The 20,766-nt window shown below is 38.1% G+C and overlaps 1 protein-coding gene across 1 annotated transcript; it reads right to left on the bottom strand.

Moving 5' to 3' along the window:
• Window positions 1-968: 968 nt before the first annotated feature.
• Window positions 969-20,758, bottom strand: LOC117317776 (tyrosine--tRNA ligase, mitochondrial-like). Its single transcript, XM_033872706.1, has 12 exons — window positions 20,647-20,758; window positions 20,310-20,444; window positions 18,688-18,835; window positions 13,422-13,597; window positions 11,958-12,059; window positions 11,125-11,318; window positions 9,425-9,534; window positions 7,070-7,168; window positions 6,499-6,565; window positions 4,165-4,353; window positions 3,507-3,632; window positions 969-1,493 (listed from the first exon to the last, which is right to left on the bottom strand). The coding sequence occupies exons 1-12, from the start codon at window positions 20,697-20,699 to the stop codon at window positions 1,453-1,455; spliced, it is 1,440 nt and encodes a 479-aa protein (XP_033728597.1). The 5' UTR covers window positions 20,700-20,758; the 3' UTR covers window positions 969-1,452.
• Between the last annotated feature and the right edge of the window lie 8 nt (window positions 20,759-20,766).

Below are 20,766 nucleotides of genomic sequence, written 5' to 3'. Positions count from 1 at the left end.
TACGGTGGACACTATAGACTTGGGTTACTTGATCCAAAGTAGGTTGTCAGGGGCAACACTCACTTCCTGATCTTCCTGGGGACGCCATAGGGGTAGGTTGTCAGGGGCAATATTAACCTTCTGATCTTATTGGGACATTGCAGTGGTAAGTTAAAAGTGTTAACTAGATTATCAACGACGTTAATTAGCAAACAAGAGGCCAAATGGGCCTGTATCGCTCACCTGGCTCTACAGCTACTAGTAATTTGCAGTTGATTGAGGTCCTTTCTACAGATACCAGGTACTATGCTGATAACCAATTTATTCAAATATCAGAGTAAGCTAGGTTTATTCATGTCAATATAGTTTCTAGTCCTTCATTCCAGCATACTATTGGCCTAATTTCGGGTCTTGGTGACTATTGGCTATAGCAAGATTTAAAAATATTTCACCCCTGTGACCTTGAATGAAGGTCAGCCCCAGCATGCTACAGGCCAAATATCAAGCCCCTGGGCCTCTTGGTTATTGAGAAGAAGTCGTTTGAAGATTATAGCCTATTTGACCCATGTGACCTTGAATGAAGATCAAGGTCATTTACTTGAACAGACTTATGAGCCCTTCACCCCCAGCATGCTAGGCCCAATATCAAGTCCCTGGGCCTTTTGGTTATTTAGAAGAAGTCGTTTAAATGAAAAAGTTGACGCCGGACGGGCAGGTGAGCTAAAAACAGAGCAACTGGGACAGGAAGCCGCCTTTGTAATTTCCCTAACACACATCATCAGGTTTCACTCCCTCCATCACATGTTCAGACAATCTGATCAAAATTTCAACATCACCCCTTACCACCCAGCATCAGATCTTCACAATTAAGTGTTTATATAATGCTGATCTGTATTTTAATCATATTGATATCCAGATTGTTTTAACAGACTCTCCTTGGAAGTAAGTTGCTATTTTTTAATATCAAAGTAAACAACCACAAAAAGACATTTTTAAACTTTTGAAACTTTAATGTGTCCCAGAACTTTTCCCTGACTTGGAATCTAAGTTATAATATTTTCTTGCAACTCAAGGATTTTTATTACAATAACATGTGTGTGTGTGTGTGTTAGGGTATGTGTGTGTGTGTGTTAGGGTATGTGTGTGTGTGTTAGGGTATGTGTGTGTGACTGTGAGGGTGTGTGTGGTATTGTTTTTGTTTTTGATTATAGATAAAGAAAGTCGAACAATAACTTTTTATATATTGCCTCTATTTTCGCACTAAAATAAACAATTAAAGAATAAAGATTTATTAAGACCTATAAATAATGATTTTCCTTTTTTTTTTTTACAGATTTGTAAATTAAATAATTTGTACAAAGAGTGAACTTGATCTGTGTGTGATGAAACACAAATGTATCCAACATGGTCCATCCATTAGTGTAACAGTCACATATAATTATATCTGTAAGATGTTGTCAACATCTGAGAATATCACGGACTGAGCCATCTGATGATGAAATGCTTCTTCTTCCCTGAAAATACAGTAAAGTACCATCAATACACCTTCAAATATTATAAAAAATACAGTTAAGTACCATCAATACACCTTCAAATATTTTAAAAAATACAGTAAAGTACCATCAATACACTTTCAAATATTCATGGTCACAATTGATACATACTGCTAAGCAGGAATGTTAAACTATTTAAATTCATAAAAGCATGAAATTCAATATTCAATTGTAAACTTTAATTATTTTACAATTTTTTAGTTATACGAACATGTTGTTGTCCCAGATGGAAGGGTGGGATGGGTCTTAACTGGGTGAGGGAAATGGAGAATCTAGAGAAAAACTACAAGATTAAGCCAATGAACCACCATAAAAAAATAATCAAAATGAACCCGGAGGTGAAACAATATTATTGAAAAACCAGTTTGTCTCTTTAAATGTATAAAGATATAGGAAATTTTGTCAGAACAAAATGCTGCTTCAGAAAGTACAATAGATTATCATCATTAAATTAACCTATTGTTTGTTCCTTGGTTTTATCGTCCCATGAACATTCAGAGTTTCCTTGTAGTAGTTGGTGGCTTCTCCAATGACCAACATACGGGAGGCCTGACAAAGTCAACACAGGGAGGGAGTGTCAAACCAAACACATGGATCTTCACCTCAGGCTGGTGGAGGTCTGGGGGAACTATCACAGCCCCAAGTCGACTAATTGTCAGGTATGTAGGTGGAGGTCTGAGGGAGTTATCACAGCCCCAAGTCGACTAATTGTCAGGTATGTAGGTGGAGGTCTGAGGGAGCTATCACAGCCCCAAGTCGACTAATTGTCAGGTATGTAGGTGGAGGTCTGAGGGAGTTATCACAGCCCCAAGTCGACTAATTGTCAGGTATGTAGGTGGAGGTCTGAGGGAGTTATCACAGCCCCAAGTCGACTAATTGTCAGGTATGTAGGTGGAGGTCTGAGGGAGTTATCACAGCCCCAAGTCGACTAATTGTCAGGTATGTAGGTGGAGGTCTGAGGGAGTTGTCACAGCCCCAAGTCCACTAATTGTCAGGTATGTAGGTGGAGGTCTGAGGGAGCTATCACAGCCCCAAGTCCACTAATTGTCAGGTATGTGGGTGGAGGTCTGAGGGAGTTATCACAGCCCCAAGTCCACTAATTGTCAGGTATGTGGGTGGAGGTCTGAGGCAGTTATCACAGCCCTAAGTCCACTAATTGTCAGGTATGTGGGTGGAGGTCTGAGGGAGTTATCACAGCCCCAAGTCCACTATTTGTCAGGTATGTGGGTGGATCTCTGAGGGAACTATCATAGCCCCAAGTCGACTAATTGTCAGGTATGTAGGTGGAGGTCTGAGGGAGTTGTCACAGCCCCAAGTCCACTAATTGTCAGGTATGTAGGTGGAGGTCTAAGGGAGCTATCACAGCCCCAAGTCCACTAATTGTCAGGTATGTGGGTGGAGGTCTGAGGGAGTTATCACAGCCCCAAGTCCATTAATTGTCAGGTATGTAGGTGGAGGTCTGAGGGAGCTATCACAGCCCCAAGTCTACTAATTGTCAAACAAGAGGAAGTGATGTCATTCGATAGGATGTGTTGTCTAGGTAACATTACATATACTTACCGTGTTGTCTAGGTAACATTATACTTACCCAGTCTGACCAGTGTGATGTCATTTGATAGAATTTGTTGCCTTGGTAACATCATATATACTTACTGTTGTCTAGGTAAGATTATATATACTTACCCAGTCTGACTAGAGTGATGTCATTTGATAGCATGTGTTGTCTAGGTAACATTATATATACTTACCCAGTCTGACTAGAGTGATGTCATTTGATAGAATTTGTTGCCTTGGTAACATCATATATACTTACTGTGTTGTCTAGGTAACATCATATATACTTACTGTGTTGTCTAGGTAACATTATATATACTTACCCAGTCTGACCAGCGTGATGTCATTTGATAGGATGTGTTGCCTTGGTAACATTATATATACTTACTGTGTTGTCTAGGTAACATTAAATATACTTACCCAGTCTGACTAGAGTGATGTCATTTGATAGGATATGTTGCCTTGGTAACAAGATAAGGTCGGGAGTGTATGTTCTGCAATGATTTATATACAATCCTCCTTCACCAATAATTCGATCTGCATCAGCTGTCAAAGACAAAATTTTATTCTCACATAACTTTATATTTATGGACTTCATTCTTTCTTTTCAGCATTTAACTTTGAAGAAGCCTACTGGGTATTACAACAATACATGTGCCCTACAGGTCCCTGCTAAAAATAGTAAGTGACCTTGACCCAAAAATCCTGAAACTCCAATTTTTGGAGATATTATTGTCCCGCATTATTATGTGAAGTTTGATCGAAATTCCTCAAGGAATGAAGAATTGTGGAATTGAGGATAATATTTAACAGGAAAGAGAAACTGGGTCAAAACGCTTGCAGTTCTGAATGAAAATTTCAGGAAATTGAACTTGGGTTGTAAATGGGATTCATACACCCTTTTTTCTATTCATAAGACACATAATAGCGTTACTGCATAATTTGAAGGAAAATATCAATTTCAACAGTTGACATGTAGAAACAAGCACTAGACAACCGTAGACAATGGATAAGTTACAAAGCGTGACCAAATTACGACGAAGGCATTAATATATAACTACACCGAGGCAAAGCTCACCTTCTCTATTAAATATTTTGGCTTTCATACACATCTCTCTCACTGTCATGCCAGGGTCACGTAGCATCTGTATTGTTACTACATTTTTAAACAGCTGTTGTAACTCATCCAGACTCAGAGCGTTCAGGCTGTCGGTTGTTCCAGTGTAGAAAGCCGACGTCCATCGCCTGGCCTGTTCCAGCCCTTCCTCTACAAATGCATAATAACATCTCCAATAGATTTTTTAAAAGTCTGATTTGTGAAACCTCACTGAGCAGTTTATTAGGTAAAATAAGGTCAAGTGTCTGTCTGTCCATCCTTACAGTATATAAGGTAAACTGTCTGTCTGTCCATCCTTACAGTATATAAGGTAAAGTGTCTGTCTGTCCATCCTTACAGAATATAAGGTAAAGTGTCTGTCTGTCCATCCTTACAGTATATAAGGTAAAGTGTCTGTCTGTCCATCCTTACAGTATATAAGGTTAAGTGTCTGTCTGTCCATCCTTACAGTATATAAGGTAAAGAGTCTGTCTGTACATCCTTACAGTATATAAGGTAAAGTGTCTGTCCATCCTTACAGTATATAAGGTTAAGTGTCTGTCTGTCCATCCTTACAGTATATAAGGTAAAGTATCTGTCTGTCCATCCTTACAGCATATAATGTAAAGTGTCTGTCTGTCCATCCTTACAGTATATAAGGTAAAGTGTCTGTCCATCCTTACAGTATGTAAGGTAAAGTGTCTGTCCATCCTTACAGTATATAAGGTAAAGTGTCTGTCTGTCCATCCTTACAGTATATGAGGTAAAGTGTCTGTCTGTCCATCCTTACAGTATATAAGGTAAAGTGTCTGTCTGTCCATCCTTACAGTATATAAGGTATGGTGTCTGTCTGTCCATCCTTACAGTATATAAGGTAAAGTGTCTGTCTGTCCATCCTTACAGTATATAAGGTAAAGTGTCTGTCTGTCCATCCTTACAGTATATAAGGTAAAGTATCTGTCTGTCCATCCTTACAGTATATAAGGTAAAGTGTCTGTCTGTCCATCCTTACAGTATATAAGGTAAAGTGTCTGTCTGTCCATCCTTACAGTATGTAAGGTAAAGTGTCTGCCCATCCTTACAGTATATAAGGTAAAGTGTCTGTCCATCCTTACAGTATATAAGGTAAAGTGTCTGTCTGTACATCCTTACAGTATATAAGGTAAAGTGTCTGTCTGTCCATCCTTACAGTATATAAGGTAAAGAGTCTGTCTGTACATCCTTACAGTATATAAGGTAAAGTGTCTGTCTGTCCATCCTTACAGTATATAAGGTAAAGTGTCTGTCCATCCTTACAGTATATGAGGTAAAGTGTCTGTCTGTCCATCCTTACAGTATATAAGGTGAAGTGTCTGTCTGTCCATCTTTACAGTATATAAGGTAAAGTGTCTGTCCATCCTTACAGTATATAAGGTAAAGTGTCTGTCCATCCTTACAGTATATAAGGTAAAGTGTCTGTCTGTCCATCCTTACAGTATATAAGGTAAAGAGTCTGTCTGTCCATCCTTATAGTATATAAGGTAAAGTGTCTGTCTGTACATCCTTACAGTATATATGGTAAAGTGTCTGTCTGTCCATCCTTACAGTATATAAGGTAAAGAGTCTGTCTGTACATCCTTACAGTATATAAGGTAAAGTGTCTGTCTGTCCATCCTTACAGTATATAAGGTAAAGTGTCTGTCCATCCTTACAGTATATGAGATAAAGTGTCTGTCTGTCCATCCTTACAGTATATAAGGTGAAGTGTCTGTCTGCCCATCCTTACATTATATAAGGTAAAGTATCTGTCTGTCCATCCTTACAGTATATAAGGTAAAGTGTCTGTCTGTCCATCCTTACAGTATATAAGGTAAAGTGTCTGTCCATCCTTACAGTATATAAGGTAAAGTATCTGTCTGTCCATCCTTACAGTATGTAAGGTAAAGTGTCTGTCTGTCCATCCTTACAGTATATAAGGTAAAGTGTCTGTCCATCCTTACAGTATGTAAGGTAAAGTGTCTGTCTGTCCATCCTTACAGTATGTAAGGTAAAGTGTCTGTCTGTCCATCCTTATAGTATATAAGGTAAAGTGTCTGTCTGTCCATCCTTACAGTATATAAGGTAAAGTGTCTGTTTGTCCATCCTTACAGTATATAAGGTAAAGTGTCTGTCTGTCCATCCTTACAGTATATAAGGTAAAGTGTCTGTCTGTCCATCCTTACAGTTTATAAGGTAAAATGTCTGTCTGTCCATCCTTATGTTTCGATTCCAGTGTGTTAATTATATACGATACAGTATGTCTTGATCGGCCCCATTGTCTTGTGAGATGGAACTTACCGCCATGGACTAAACGCGTAACTTGCTCTGCTAAAAGTTTCTGTCCGTATCTGGTACCCAGGTTTTCCTACAACAGACAACGCAGCATTCGAACTAAAAGGCAGAGTGTAAATTTAATATTGAAAAATTGCAGTGTATCAACTGATTTTCTATTTATAGTAAGTGTGACCTTGACCTTTGACTTCTGGGCCAGAAAATGAATCCCAAGCAGGCAATTTCTTTGAGAAAGCACTGAATCAAGTCTGAGTATAATCAGCCAATCAGAAATGAGATGTTTTGTATTAGCCACTTTTCCATCTATATTTACATTGACCATGACCTTTGACCTCTGGGTCTGGAAAGATATTCCGTGCAGGCACCTTCAGGAAGTTACGGATCCCGGATAAAATCTGAGTACAATCGACCCAACAGTACTAGCGATATAATGCAGAAACCAAAGCAATAGACCATTTGATTACTATAAGACAATGCATCTCATGATTGGGCGTTCGTTATCGTTTATCATCAACAAAATGTTTAGAATTTGAAAATCATTATTAAGAAAATGTATCAGTATTATATGTATACTTACATTGTGTCTTTTGATGGCTTTGGTTATCTGATCGTCTGATAGAAACGTGAACAATTTAAGATACCTGTCTACCTCTTCGTCCGCCCGTTTGATAAAAAACTGAGATAAAAATAACAACACCAGACTCTTCAGCAAATTACAGGCAGGATGTGAAATTATATGAGTAATGCTTTGTATCTATACAACAAGAGATCCCAGAGGGATCTTGGCGCCCACCATTGAATGATCTTCATAGGTTCCATGTCAGATTGATCTTTTCTCTACTTTTCCCTTCATTTTACTAATCTGTGCAAATTGAGACATCCATCCAGTACTTTTCAAACAAGGGAATCCTAGCTATATAAGAAATTCGAGATTTAACGATAATGGCTGTTTGTTTGCCAGGTTGTTTTCAGGACAGACTGGTCCAAAAATGCAATACAAGGAACCAAGGGGAACCTACTTATGAAATTTGAGAAAGATCCATTCAGTACTTTGAGAAAATTGTCAAAATCCAAGATGGCGGTCTGTCGGCCATATTGTTTTCCAATTGATCTCAAAATGCAATAAGCATAACGAGGCACCAAGGGGAACCTCCATATGAAATTTGAGAAAGATCCCTTCAGTACTTTCTCAGAAATAGCGATAACAAACTTCAATTGTCAAAATCCAAGATGGCTGCCTGTCGGCCATGTTATTTTCAGATTGGTCTCAAAATGCAATATGCATAACTAGGCACCAAGGGAAACTTACATATGAAATTTGAGAAAGATCCCTTCAGTACTTTCTCAGAAATAGTGATAACAAACTTCAATTGTCAAAATCCAAGATGGCTGCCTGTCGGCCATGTTGTTTTCGGATTGGTCTCAAAACGCAATATGCATAACAAGGCACCAAGTGGAACCTTCATATGAAATTTGAGAAAGATCCCTTAAATACTTTCTCAGAAATAGTGATAACAAACTTCAATTGTCAAAATCCAAGATGGCTGCCTGTCGGCCATGTTGTTTTCAGATTGGTCTCAAAACGCAATATGCAGGCACCAAGGGAAAACTACATATGAAATTTCAGAAAGATCCATTCAGTACATTCTCGGAAATTGTGATAACAAACTTCAATTGTCAAAATCCAAGATGGCTGCCTGTCGGCCATGTTGTTTTCCAATTGGTCTCAAAACGCAATATGCATAACTAGGCACCAAGGGGAACCTACATATGAAATTTGAGAAAGATCCCTTCAGTACTTTCTCAGAAATAGCGATAACAAACTTCAATTGTCAAAATCCAAGATGGCTGCCTGTCGGCCATGTTGTTTTCGGATTGGTCTCAAAACGCAATATGCATAACGAGGCACCAAGGGGAACCTTCATATGAAATTTGAGAAAGATCCCTTCAGTACTTTCTCAGAAATAGCAATAACAAACTTCAATTGTCAAAATCCAAGATGGCTGCCTGTCGGCCATGTTGTTTTCCGATTGGTCTCAAAACGCAATATGCATAACTATGCACCAAGGGGAACCTTCATATGAAATTTGAGAAAGATCCCTTCAGTACTTTCTCAGAAATAGCGATAAAAATCTTCAATTGTCAAAATCCAAGATGGCTGCCTGTCGGCCATGTTGTTTTCCGATTGGTCTCAAATCGCAATATGCATAACTAGGCACCAAGGGGAACCTTCATATGAAATTTGAGAAAGATCCCTTCAGCACTTTCTCAGAAATAGCGATAACAAACTTCAATTGTGAAAATCCAAGATGGCTGCCTGTCGGCCATGTTGTTTTCCGATTGGTCTCAAAACGCAATATGCATAACTAGGCACCAAGGGGAACCTACATATGAAATTTGAGAAAGATCCCTTCAGTACTTTCTGAGAAATAGCGATAACAAGAATTGTTTACGGACGGAGGGACGGACGGACCACGGACCACGGACGCAGGGCGATTTGAATAGCCCACCATCTGATGATGGTGGGCTAAAAATAAACTCATAATTCAATGATTTCAAATTTCATTCTCATACATTCGATTATTTTACATCAATGATTTCAAATTCCATTCTCTTACATCGATGATTTCAAATTCCATTCTCTTACATCGATGATTTCAAATTCCATTCTTTTACATCAATGATTTCAAATTCCATTCTCTTACACCACTGATTTCAAATTCCATTCTCTTATACCAATATTTTCATCAAATTCCATACTCTGACACCAATATTTTCAAATCTTATTCCCTTTCAAATGACTCTGACAATCATCATTTTTAAAGAAATATTTCTTTGTCTTGCCCAACAGGAATTTTCAGAAAATACCTACAAATTGGAAAATTGCCAATAAAACAAAAGTCTGAATAAAGAGTCATACAACAATACTTACTTGATAGAATTCAAAAGGAGATGTCTGATCCGAGTTCAGCCATACAGCATTTCCTGCGGTCTTTCCAAGTTTCTCCCCGCTATGTGTTGTTATCAAAGGAACAGTCAGGCCTGAATTGAAAATGGACAAAATCTGAGACCAGTCAAAAAATATACATGTACCGCCCTACCAAATATACTTTTTATGCAGGTAAAAAATTACCCCCCCCCCCCCCCCCCCCCACCTGTATAAAAAGTATCCCCATTGGAACTCTTCTCTTTTAATGATTAAAAGTGAAAATAGAGCTATAAGAATACAAGTTCAGAAATATTTCAGAAATAATCAAATAATCAACGGTATAACCAAATTATACCAGAGAATTTTTTTTTTATATAACTTATCTTTTTTATTCAATACAAGAGGCCCAATGGGCCTGTATCGCTCACCTGGCTCTACAGCAACTTTGAAGTTGATTGAGGTCATTTCTAAAGATACTATGTTGATTACCTCTTTATTCAAATATCATTGTAAGCTAGTTTTATTCATATTGAAAATTTTCTAGTCCTTCATTCCAGCATTCTATTGGCCTAATATCAGGTCTTGGAGGCTCTTGGCTATTGAAAAATTATTGTTTACAGATTTAAGCCGATTTCATCCCTGTGACCTTGAATCTAGGTCAAGGTCATTTATTTGAACAAAATTGGTAGCCCTTTACCCCAGCATGCTACAGGCCCAATACCAAGTCCCTGGCCCTCTTGGTTATTGAGAAGAAGTCGTTTGAAGATTATAGCCTATTTGACTCATATGACCTTGAATGAAGGTCAAGGTCATTTATTTGAACAAACTTTGTAGCCCTTCAACCCAGCATGCTACAGGCCAAATACCAAGTCCCTGGGCCACTTGGTTATTGAGAAGAGGTCGTTTGAAGATTATAGCCTATTTGACCCATGTGATCTTGAATGAAGGTCAAGGTCATTTATTTGAACAAACTTTGTAGCCCTTCACCCCAGCATGCTTCAACCCTAATATCAAGTCCCTGGGCCTCTTGGTTATTGAGAAGAAGTCATTTGAAGATTATAGCATATTTGACCCATGTGACCTTGAATGAAGGTCAAGGTCATTTATTTGAACAAACTTTGTTGCCCTTCACCCCAGCATGCTACAGGCCCAATATCAAGTCCCTGGGCCTCTTGGTTATTGAGAAGAAGTCGTTTGAAGATTATAGCATATTTGACCCATGTGACCTTGAATGAAGGTCAAGGTCATTTATTTGAACAAACTTTGTTGCCCATCTCCCCAGCATACTACAGGCCCAATATAAAGTCCCTGTGCCTCTTGGTTATTGAGAAGAAGTCGTTTGAAGATTATAGCCTATTTGACCCATGTGACCTTGAATGAAGGCCAAGGTCATTTATTTGAACAAACATTGTAGCCCTTCACCCCAGCACGCTACATGCCCAATATCAAGTCCCTGGGCCTTTTGGTTATTGAGAAGAAGTTGTTTGAATGAAAAAGTTGACGCCGGACGGCCGATGGACGCCGCACCACGGCATAAGCTCACTTGCCCTTCGAGCAGGTGAGCTAAAAATGATACATGTACATGATAAACAGAGCACTTTGTAATATCTTCACAACATATATGTACATACACACATCTACATAACACCACTCGTACATCTGCTCATACATTGGATCAAACGCACACACATACAGAAGCCTACCCCATACACGTTCATCCGTTTCCGCACATAGAAGTTCAAAACCTGACGTAATGTTTCCCAGCTGATCATTCCCTCCGATCTGTATTGAACATTTGTGATGGCGACAAAGGTGCAACCAATCATAGGCCTGGAGGATTTGATAGCTGAACTCAGTAAAACTCATCCCCTCTGATGACTTAAGTCTGTCTGAAACACTGAACACATAAACATGTTGATCTCTGTAGATCTTGCATGAGAAGATTTCAATACTGAAATACAACCACCCAGAAAAGGGAAGTTCAATATTGGTTACTGTATTCTCAAGTATAATCTGATTCAAATCTATGTTTGACACTTATAGGATAATGCTTAAAGTTTGAATCAAATTAATCTCTGATAATGTGGGAGTCTAATTCAAATAAAAGTTTGACATACTTGGTTTCTGATAATTGTGGGAGTCTGATTCAAATTAAAGCTTGACACAAACAGTCTCTGATAATGGTGGGAGTCTAATTCAAACACATGGAGTACTATTCTTTCCTGAGATAAATTTCTCCATAATTTCTTAAAATCATTAATGAGAAATGTAAAATAAACATTGCAGTTTATCTGAACAATGAAAGAGGTAAAAGTCAAAGCTAGACAATAAATAAAGATACTGCTTGCATGGCATCAAATTTCTTTAAAATCCCTCAATTCTTGATATAAAATGAGAAAGTTGATGAGTAATTCATCACCTGCAAAATGAAATATAAGTTTTGAAAACAGAATGTGATTTTGTGAGCTTTTTTTTATTTGACATTAAACATTGTATATGTGTTACCTTTCTGTTGCATATTTAATTTGCTATTTACCTTTGACGGGACAACATGGAACCCAGACGAAACCGACGCCCAGTGGATGCAAGGAAACTGACGACATTAATTTCTCGATACCAATCAGCATTGTTTAAAATTCTGTAAGTAAAGATTGACAGATATATTACCCCTAACTCATGTGTAAACGGCTTACATTGTATGTGATGTTTATCAAAATATTTCTAATAACTCTTCAAGAGTGGTCAAGTTTGACCTTTGAACCTAAGTCTTGGATCTTACTTTAGGGAGGGAATCCCCTTTACAATTGGGGAGAGTCGGTCAGACTTTAGCCGAGGGAATCCCCTTTACCACTGGGGAGAGTCGGTCAGACTTTAGCCGAGGGAATCCCCTTTACCATTGGGGAGAGTCGGTCAGACTTTAGCCGAGGGAATCCCCTTGACCATTGGGGAGAGTCGGTCAGACTTTAGCCGAGGGAATCCCCTTTACCATTGGGGAGAGTCGGTCAGACTTTAGTCGAGGTTTGGTTTGTTTTTGTTTAACGTCCTATTAACAGCCAGGGTCATTTAAGGACGTGCCAGGTTTTTGAGGTGGAGGAAAGCCGGAGTACCCGGAGAAGAACCACCGGCCTACAGTCAGTACCTGGCAACTGCCCCACGTAGGTTTCGAACTCGCAACCTAGAGGTGGAGGGCTAGTGTTAAAGTGTCGGGACACCTTAACCACTCGGCCACCACGGCCCCTCTCTAGCGGAGGGAATCCCCTTTACCATTGGGGAGAGTCGGTCAGACTTTAGCCGAGGGAATCCCCTTTACCATTGGGGAGAGTCGGTCAGACTTTAGCCGAGGGAATCCCCTTTACCATTGGGGAGAGTCGGTCAGACTTTAGCCGAGGGAATCCCCTTTACCACTGAGGAGAGTCAGTCAGACTTTAGCCGAGGGAATCCCCTTTACCGTTGGGGAGAGTCGGTCAGACTTTAGCCGAGGGAATCCCCTTTACCACTGAGGAGAGTTGGTCAGACTTTAGCCGAGGGAATCCCCTTTACCACTGAGGAGAGTCGGCCAGACTTTAGCCGAGGGAATCCCCTTTACCATTGGGGAGAGTCGGTCAGACTTTAGCCGAGGGAATCCCCTTTACCACTGAGGAGAGTCAGTCAGACTTTAGCCGAGGGAATCCCCTTTACCGTTGGGGAGAGTCGGTCAGACTTTAGCCGAGGGAATCCCCTTTACCACTGAGGAGAGTTGGTCAGACTTTAGCCGAGGGAATCCCCTTTACCACTGAGGAGAGTCGGCCAGACTTTAGCCGAGGGAATCCCCTTTACCAGTGGGGAGAGTCGGTCAGACTTTAGCCGAGGGAATCCCCTTTGCCATTGGGGAGAATCAGTCAGACTTTAGCCGAGGGAATTCCCTTGACCATTGGGGAGAGTCGGTCAGACTCTAGCCGAGGGAATCCCCTTGACCATTGGGGAGAGTCGGTCAGACAACACACCAAGTCCTAGATCTTACTTTAGGGGAGGAAGTTCTTTATCTTCCTTCAATATGAATTTCCTGTGATTGTCAAATATCCTGTATAGACTTTCCGTAATGGACTCCATGTTTCTCTCCACATCAGCAACCTTCATCGGCTTCCTGTCCTTGGTTTTACCGCTAGGATCTCCAACCATGGCGGTGGCGCCCCCTATCTGTTACAACACAAAATATTGTAACTGTGTCATAACCACCACATAACTCTACATGATACACTGGAAGATAGATTAGGCATCTTTAGAAATGGGAAATGTCTATTCTTTACTTTGAAAACCTTATATGAAAGAAGGTTTTTTATATTCTGAAAGTGTGAGAATGTCCTAACATGGACTGAGTTTGGTTTGGTTTGTTTTCACTTGTTTAACGTCCTATCAACAGCCAAGGTCATTTAAGGACGGCCTCTCGTGCTTGCGATACACATGCATGTGGTGAGTGCGTATGTGTGTTTTATGAGGCTGCGGTATGTTCCTTTATGTCTCCTTGTGATAGGTCGGAACTTTTGTCGATTTATAGTGCTACCTCACTGAAGCATACTACTGAAGACACCCAGCAGGACACCCCACCCGGTCACGTTATACTGACAATGAGAATTTAATTTTGAAAGTGTGATAATCTCTAGATAAGACGAGATAATCAGATTTTGAAGGTGTGAAAAAATTAAGATGTCTTCTTTAAATTTAGAATTTGATTTTAAAAGCATATCTGTGGGAGTGAGAACTGGAATTTGAAAAGTGTGAGATTATCCTTTATAGTGTGAGAACATTGGATTATCCTTTTATAGTGTGAGAACACTGGATTATCCTTTTATAGTGTGAGAATATTGGATTATCCTTTTATAGTGTGAGAACACTGGATTATCCTTTTATGGTGTGAGAACATTGGATTATCCTTTTACAGTGTGAGAACATTGGATTATCCTTTTACAGTGTGAGAACATTGGATTATCCTTTTATGGTGTGAGAACATTGGATTATCCTTTTATGGTGTGAGAAAACTGGATTATCCTTTTATGGTGTGAGAACATTGGATTATCCTTTTACAGTGTGAGAACATTGGATTATCCTTTTATAGTGTGAGAACATTGGATTATCCTTTTATAGTGTGAGAACACTGGATTATCCTTTTATGGTGTGAGAACATTGAATTATCGATTTATAGTGTGAGAACATTGAATTATCCTTTTATAGTGTGAGAATATTGGATTATCCTTTTATGGTGTGAGAACTTTGGATGATCTTTTTATAGTGTGAAAACATTGGATTATCATTTTATAGTGTGAGAACACTGGATTATCCTTTTATAGTGTGAGAACATTGAATTATCCTTTTATAGTGTGAGAACACTGGATTATCCTTTTATAGTGTGAGACCACTCGATTATCCTTTTATAGTGTGAGAACATTGGATTATCATTTTATAGTGTGAGACCACTCGATTATCCTTTTATAGTGTGAGAACACTGGATTATCCTTTTATAGTGTGAGAACATTGAATTATCCTTTTATAGTGTGAGAACACTGGATTATCCTTTTATAGTGTGAGAATATTGGATTATCCTTTTATAGTGTGAGAACATTGGATTATCCTTTTATAGTGTGAGAATATTGAATTATCCTTTTATAGTGTGAGAGAATTGGATTATCCTTTTATAGTGTGAGAACACTGGATTATCCTTTTACAGTGTGAGAACATTGGATTATCCTTTTATAGTGTGAGAATATTGGATTATCCTTTTATGGTGTGAGAACATTGGATTATCCTTTTACAGTGTGAGAACATTGGATTATCCTTTTATAGTGTGAGAATATTGGATTATCCTTTTATGGTGTGAGAACATTGGATTATCCTTTTACAGTGTGAGAACATTGGATTATCCTTTTATAGTGTGAGAACACTGGATTATTCTTTTATAGTGTGAGAACACTGGATTATCCTTTTATAGTGCGAGAACACTGGATTATCCTTTTATAGTGTAAGAACTTTGGATTATCATTTTATGGTGTGATAAAATTGGATTATCCTTTTATAGTGTGAGAACACTGGATTATCCTTTTATAGTGTGATAACATTGGATTATCCTTTTAAAGTGTGAGAACACTGGATTATCCTTTCATGGTGTGATAACATTGGATTATCCTTTTATAGTGTGAGAACATTGAATTATCCTTTTATAGTGTGAGAACATTGGATTATCCTTTTATAGTGTGAGAACACTGGATTATCCTTTTATAGTGTGAGAACACTAGATTATCCTTTTATGGTGTGAGAACATTGGATTATCCTTTTATGGTGTGAGAACACTGGATTATCCTTTGATAGTGTGAGAACATTGAATTATCCTTTTATAGTGTGAGAACATTGGATTATCCTTTTATAGTGTGAGAACATTGGATTGTCCTTTTATAGTGTGAGAACACTGGATTTTCCTTTTATAGTGTGAGAACACTGGATTATCCTTTTATAGTGTGAGAACACTGGATTATCCTTTTATAGTGTGAGAACATTGAATTATCCTTTTATAGTGTGAGAACACTGGATGATCCTTTTATAGTGTGAGAACACTGGATTATCCTCTTATGGTGTGAGAACACTGGATTATCCTTTTATAGTGTGAGAACACTGGATTATCCTTTATGGTGTGAGAATATTGGATTATCCTTTAATGGTGTGAGAACACTGGATTATCCTTTTATAGTGTGAGAACACTGGATTATCCTTTTATAGTGTGAGAACACTGGATTATCCTTTTATAGTGTGAGAACATTGAATTATCCTTTTATAGTGTGAGAACACTGGATTATCCTTTTATAGTGTGAGAACACTGGATTATCCTTTTATAGTGTGAGAACACTGGATTATCCTTTTATAGTGTGAGAACTTTGGATTATCCTTTTATAGTGTGAGAACACTGGATTATCCTCTTATGGTGTGAGAACACTGGATTATCCTTTGATAGTGTGAGAACACTGGATTATCCTTTTATAGTGTGAGAACATTGGATTATTCTTTTAAAGTGTGGGAACACTGGATTATTCTTTTATAGTGTGAGAACATTGGAATATCCTTTTATAGTGTGAGAACACTGGATTATCCTTTTATAGTGTGAGAACACTGGATTATCCTTTTATAGTGTGAGAACACTGGATTATCCTTTTATAGTGTGAGAACTTTGGATTATCCTTTTATAGTGTGAGAACACTGGATTATCCTCTTATGGTGTGAGAACACTGGATTATCCTTTTATAGTGTGAGAACACTGGATTATCCTGTTATGGTGTGAGAACACTGGATTATCCTTTGATAGTGTGAGAACACTGGATTATCCTTTTATAGTGTGAGAACATTGGATTATTCTTTTATAGTGTGAGAACACTGGATTATCCTTTTATGGTGTGAGAACATTGGATTATCCTTTTATAGTGTGAGAACACTGGATTATCCTTTGATGGTGTGAGAACATTGGATTATCCTTTTATAGTGTGAGAACACTGGATTATCCTTTTATAGTGTGAGAACACTGGATTAACCCTTTTATAGTGTGAGAACATTGGATTATCCTTTTAAGGTGTGAGAACATTGGATTATCCTTTTATAGTGTGAGAACACTGGATGATCCTTTTATGGTGTGAGAACACTGGATTATCCTTTTATAGTGTGAGAACATTGGATTATCCTTTTATAGTGTGATAACATTGGATTATCCTTTTAAAGTGTGAGAACACTGGATTATCCTTTCATGGTGTGATAACATTGGATTATCCTTTTATAGTGTGAGAACATTGAATTATCCTTTTATAGTGTGAGAACATTGGATTATCCTTTTATAGTGTGAGAACACTGGATTATCCTTTTATAGTGTGAGAACACTGGATTATCCTTTTAAAGTGTGAGAACACTGGATTATCCTTTTATAGTGTGAGAACACTGGATTATCCTTTTATGGTGTGAGAACACTGGATTATCCTTTTATGGTGCGAGAACATTGGATTATCCTTTGATAGTGTGAGAACACTGAATTATCCTTTTATAGTGTGAGAACATTGGATTATCCTTTTATAGTGTGAGAACATTGAATTATCCTTTTATGGTGTGAGAACATTGGATTATCCTTTTATAGTGTGAGAACACTGGATGATCCTTTTATAGTGTGAGAACACTGGATTATCCTTTTATAGTGTGATAACATTGGATTATCCTTTTAAAGTGTGAGAACACTGGATTATCCTTTCATGGTGTGATAACATTGGATTATCCTTTTATAGTGTGAGAACATTGAATTATCCTTTTATAGTGTGAGAACATTGGATTATCCTTTTATAGTGTGAGAACACTGGATTATCCTTTCATGGTGTGATAACATTGGATTATCCTTTTATAGTGTGAGAACATTGAATTATCCTTTTATAGTGTGAGAACATTGGATTATCCTTTTATAGTGTGAGAACACTGGATTATCCTTTTATGGTGTGATAACATTGGATTATCCTTTTATAGTGTGAGAACACTGGATTAACCCTTTTATAGTGTGAGAACATTGGATTATCCTTTTAAGGTGTGAGAACATTGGATTATCCTTTTATAGTGTGAGAACACTGGATGATCCTTTTATAGTGTGAGAACACTGGATTATCCTTTTATAGTGTGATAACATTGGATTATCCTTTTAAAGTGTGAGAACACTGGATTATCCTTTCATGGTGTGATAACATTGGATTATCCTTTTATAGTGTGAGAACATTGAATTATCCTTTTATAGTGTGAGAACATTGGATTATCCTTTTATAGTGTGAGAACACTGGATTATCCTTTTATGGTGTGAGAACATTGGATTATCCTTTTATAGTGTGAGAACACTGGATTATCCTTTTATAGTGTGAGAACATTGGATTATCCTTTTATAGTGTGAGAACATTGGATTATCCTTTTATAGTATGAGAACACTGGATTATCCTTTTATGGTGTGAGAACATTGGATTATCCTTTTATGGTGTGAGAACATTGGATTATCCTTTTATAGTGTGAGAACACTGGATTATCCTTTTATAGTGTGAGAACACTGGATTATCCTTTTATAGTGTGAGAACATTGAATTATCCTTTTATAGTGTGAGAACATTGGATTTTAAAAGTGTCAGTTTGTCTTATTATGAAGTGAGAATTGTAGCTTGAAAGTGTGTGATTGCCTTTAAAATGTTATGGAGTTAGAATTGAAATTTGAAAGTTTGAGATTGTCATATTAAGACTTACTAGTCCTATAGGGTTATGTCCGCCACGTTGACAGTGAAGTAGCGCTATGATTGCCAGCAGGTTACCGATGTGAAGGCTTTCAGCTGTAGGATCAAAGCCACAGTATACCGTTACTGGTTTAGACAGCTTTTGAACAAGTTCTGGGGTACTGCAGGAAAAAAATAATCATCAGATTTAAATTCATTCATTTCATTCATAAAATAATATAATCTTTTCATTCATAAAATAATATAATAATAAAAAAATTTCAACCTTGAATGAAAAACCTTTGGTCTTTAGCAGAAATCTGGGTTTTCCTGTATGTTAATTTCTAGATTAGTAATGCTTTCTTTTCCTGTATGTTAATTTCTAGATTAGTAATGCTTTCTTTTCCTGTATGTTAATTTCTAGATTAGTAATGCTTTCTTTTCCTGTATGTTAATTTCTAGATTAGTAATGCTTTCTTTTCCGGTATGTTAATTTCTAGATTAGTAATGCATTCTTTTCCTGTATGTTAATTTCAAGATTAGTAATGCATTCTTAACTAGTAAGTCATAATATCACAATAGATGAATTTACTAGTACATATATAACTAAAGTACTCCTTCATATATCAAAACTAATATCATATCCGTATCTTTGGGGGAAACATAATTTGTTAGGTTGAGCAAATCTTCAGATATGTGATACAATAACAAAATAGATACAGGTGTGTAAAGGTATGAGGGTCACCTGTAAAGGTATGGGGTCACCTGAGCTTTACAGTCAGTTACTATGCGGGTGACATATAACTACAGTACAGGTATGTAAAGGTATGGGTGTCACCTGTAAAGGTATGGGTGTCACCTGTAAAGGTGTGGGGGTCACCTGTAAAGGTATGGGGTCACCTGTAAAGGTATGGGGGTCACCTGTAAAGGTGTGGGGTCACCTGTAAAGGTATGGGGTCACCTGTAAAGGTATGGGGGTCACCTGTAAAGGTATGGGGGTCACCTGTAAAGGTATGGGGGTCACCTGTAAAGGTATGGGGTCACCTGTAAAGGTATGGGTGTCACCTGTAAAGGTATGGGGGTCACCTGTAAAGGTATGGGGGTCACCTGTAAAGGTATGGGGGTCACCTGTAAAGGTATTGGGGTCACCTGTTCAGGTATGGGGGTCACCTGTATAGGTATGGGTGTCACATGAACTTTATATTCAGTTAATATGCGGGTCAGGATGTGGTGGGACAGGAGACAATGTCAGGTGGTAATTTGTTCCACTCACATATAGTTTTTGGAAAACAGTTTTTCAAGCAAGGGATTTGGAATGGTGTATTCAAAATGAGAGCTGGTGAATATGCCTGGAATACCCAGTAAGATGAAGTTGTCTTTGGGGGTAAAGACTTCGTTTCTTCTTCCTGTATAGGGAATATTATACATGTAGTATGAGATAGGGCTTTCATACTCAGGGGTATATAGTGTTCAACATGCTTTTGTGAAGGAGGGAGTAGTGTAAAACTGGACAGTGTATGAAGTAGAGGTCACCTTACTAGCTCAGGCTAGAGTGAATTTCCTTTTAGCTTAGTGTTAAGCGTTTGAGGCTCAGTTTCTTAATATCTAATACATTTACTTCTAAATATAGAGCTGAAATTCTCAACATTTTGTTACCTGCCACTGGGATAGACATTTTGAAAGATGCCTCTGTCGTGAAGGGTTAATATGTTCCGTGGAGCCTTTGTGTTGTATAGTCTCCTATTGGAAAGCTGTATCTGCAAGCCAACATGCTGGCATCGGATATGGTATCTGAAATCAATAAATCTTATTTTATTGTGGGATCGAGTAGGCCTAGAAGGAAATTCCCCTTGCACAAATTTAGAAGTTTCGGTTTTCAGGACGCAGAGATCTACTCTACCAATTAAATTGACGTCTCCTCTAAAGCAAATTAGAAGGTAAAGCTAAGAGACGACATAACATCGTACAAACGACAGTAAAAGAACCATATTACCTAAAAGCATTGATGTAAAATCTTCTCATGCTCCAACTAATGGGCGCGGCCATCTTGGAAACTCGGCGGCGCGGGGTAAATACCGGATATATTCTGTACACGCGCTGTACAGTAATGTTC

This window comes from Pecten maximus, chromosome 19, assembly GCF_902652985.1.
Source record: "Pecten maximus chromosome 19, xPecMax1.1, whole genome shotgun sequence".
Lineage (NCBI taxonomy): Eukaryota > Metazoa > Mollusca > Bivalvia > Pectinida > Pectinidae > Pecten > Pecten maximus.
The sequence above is the reverse complement of the archived record's forward strand: the minus strand, read 5'-3'. Positions and strand labels throughout refer to the sequence as shown.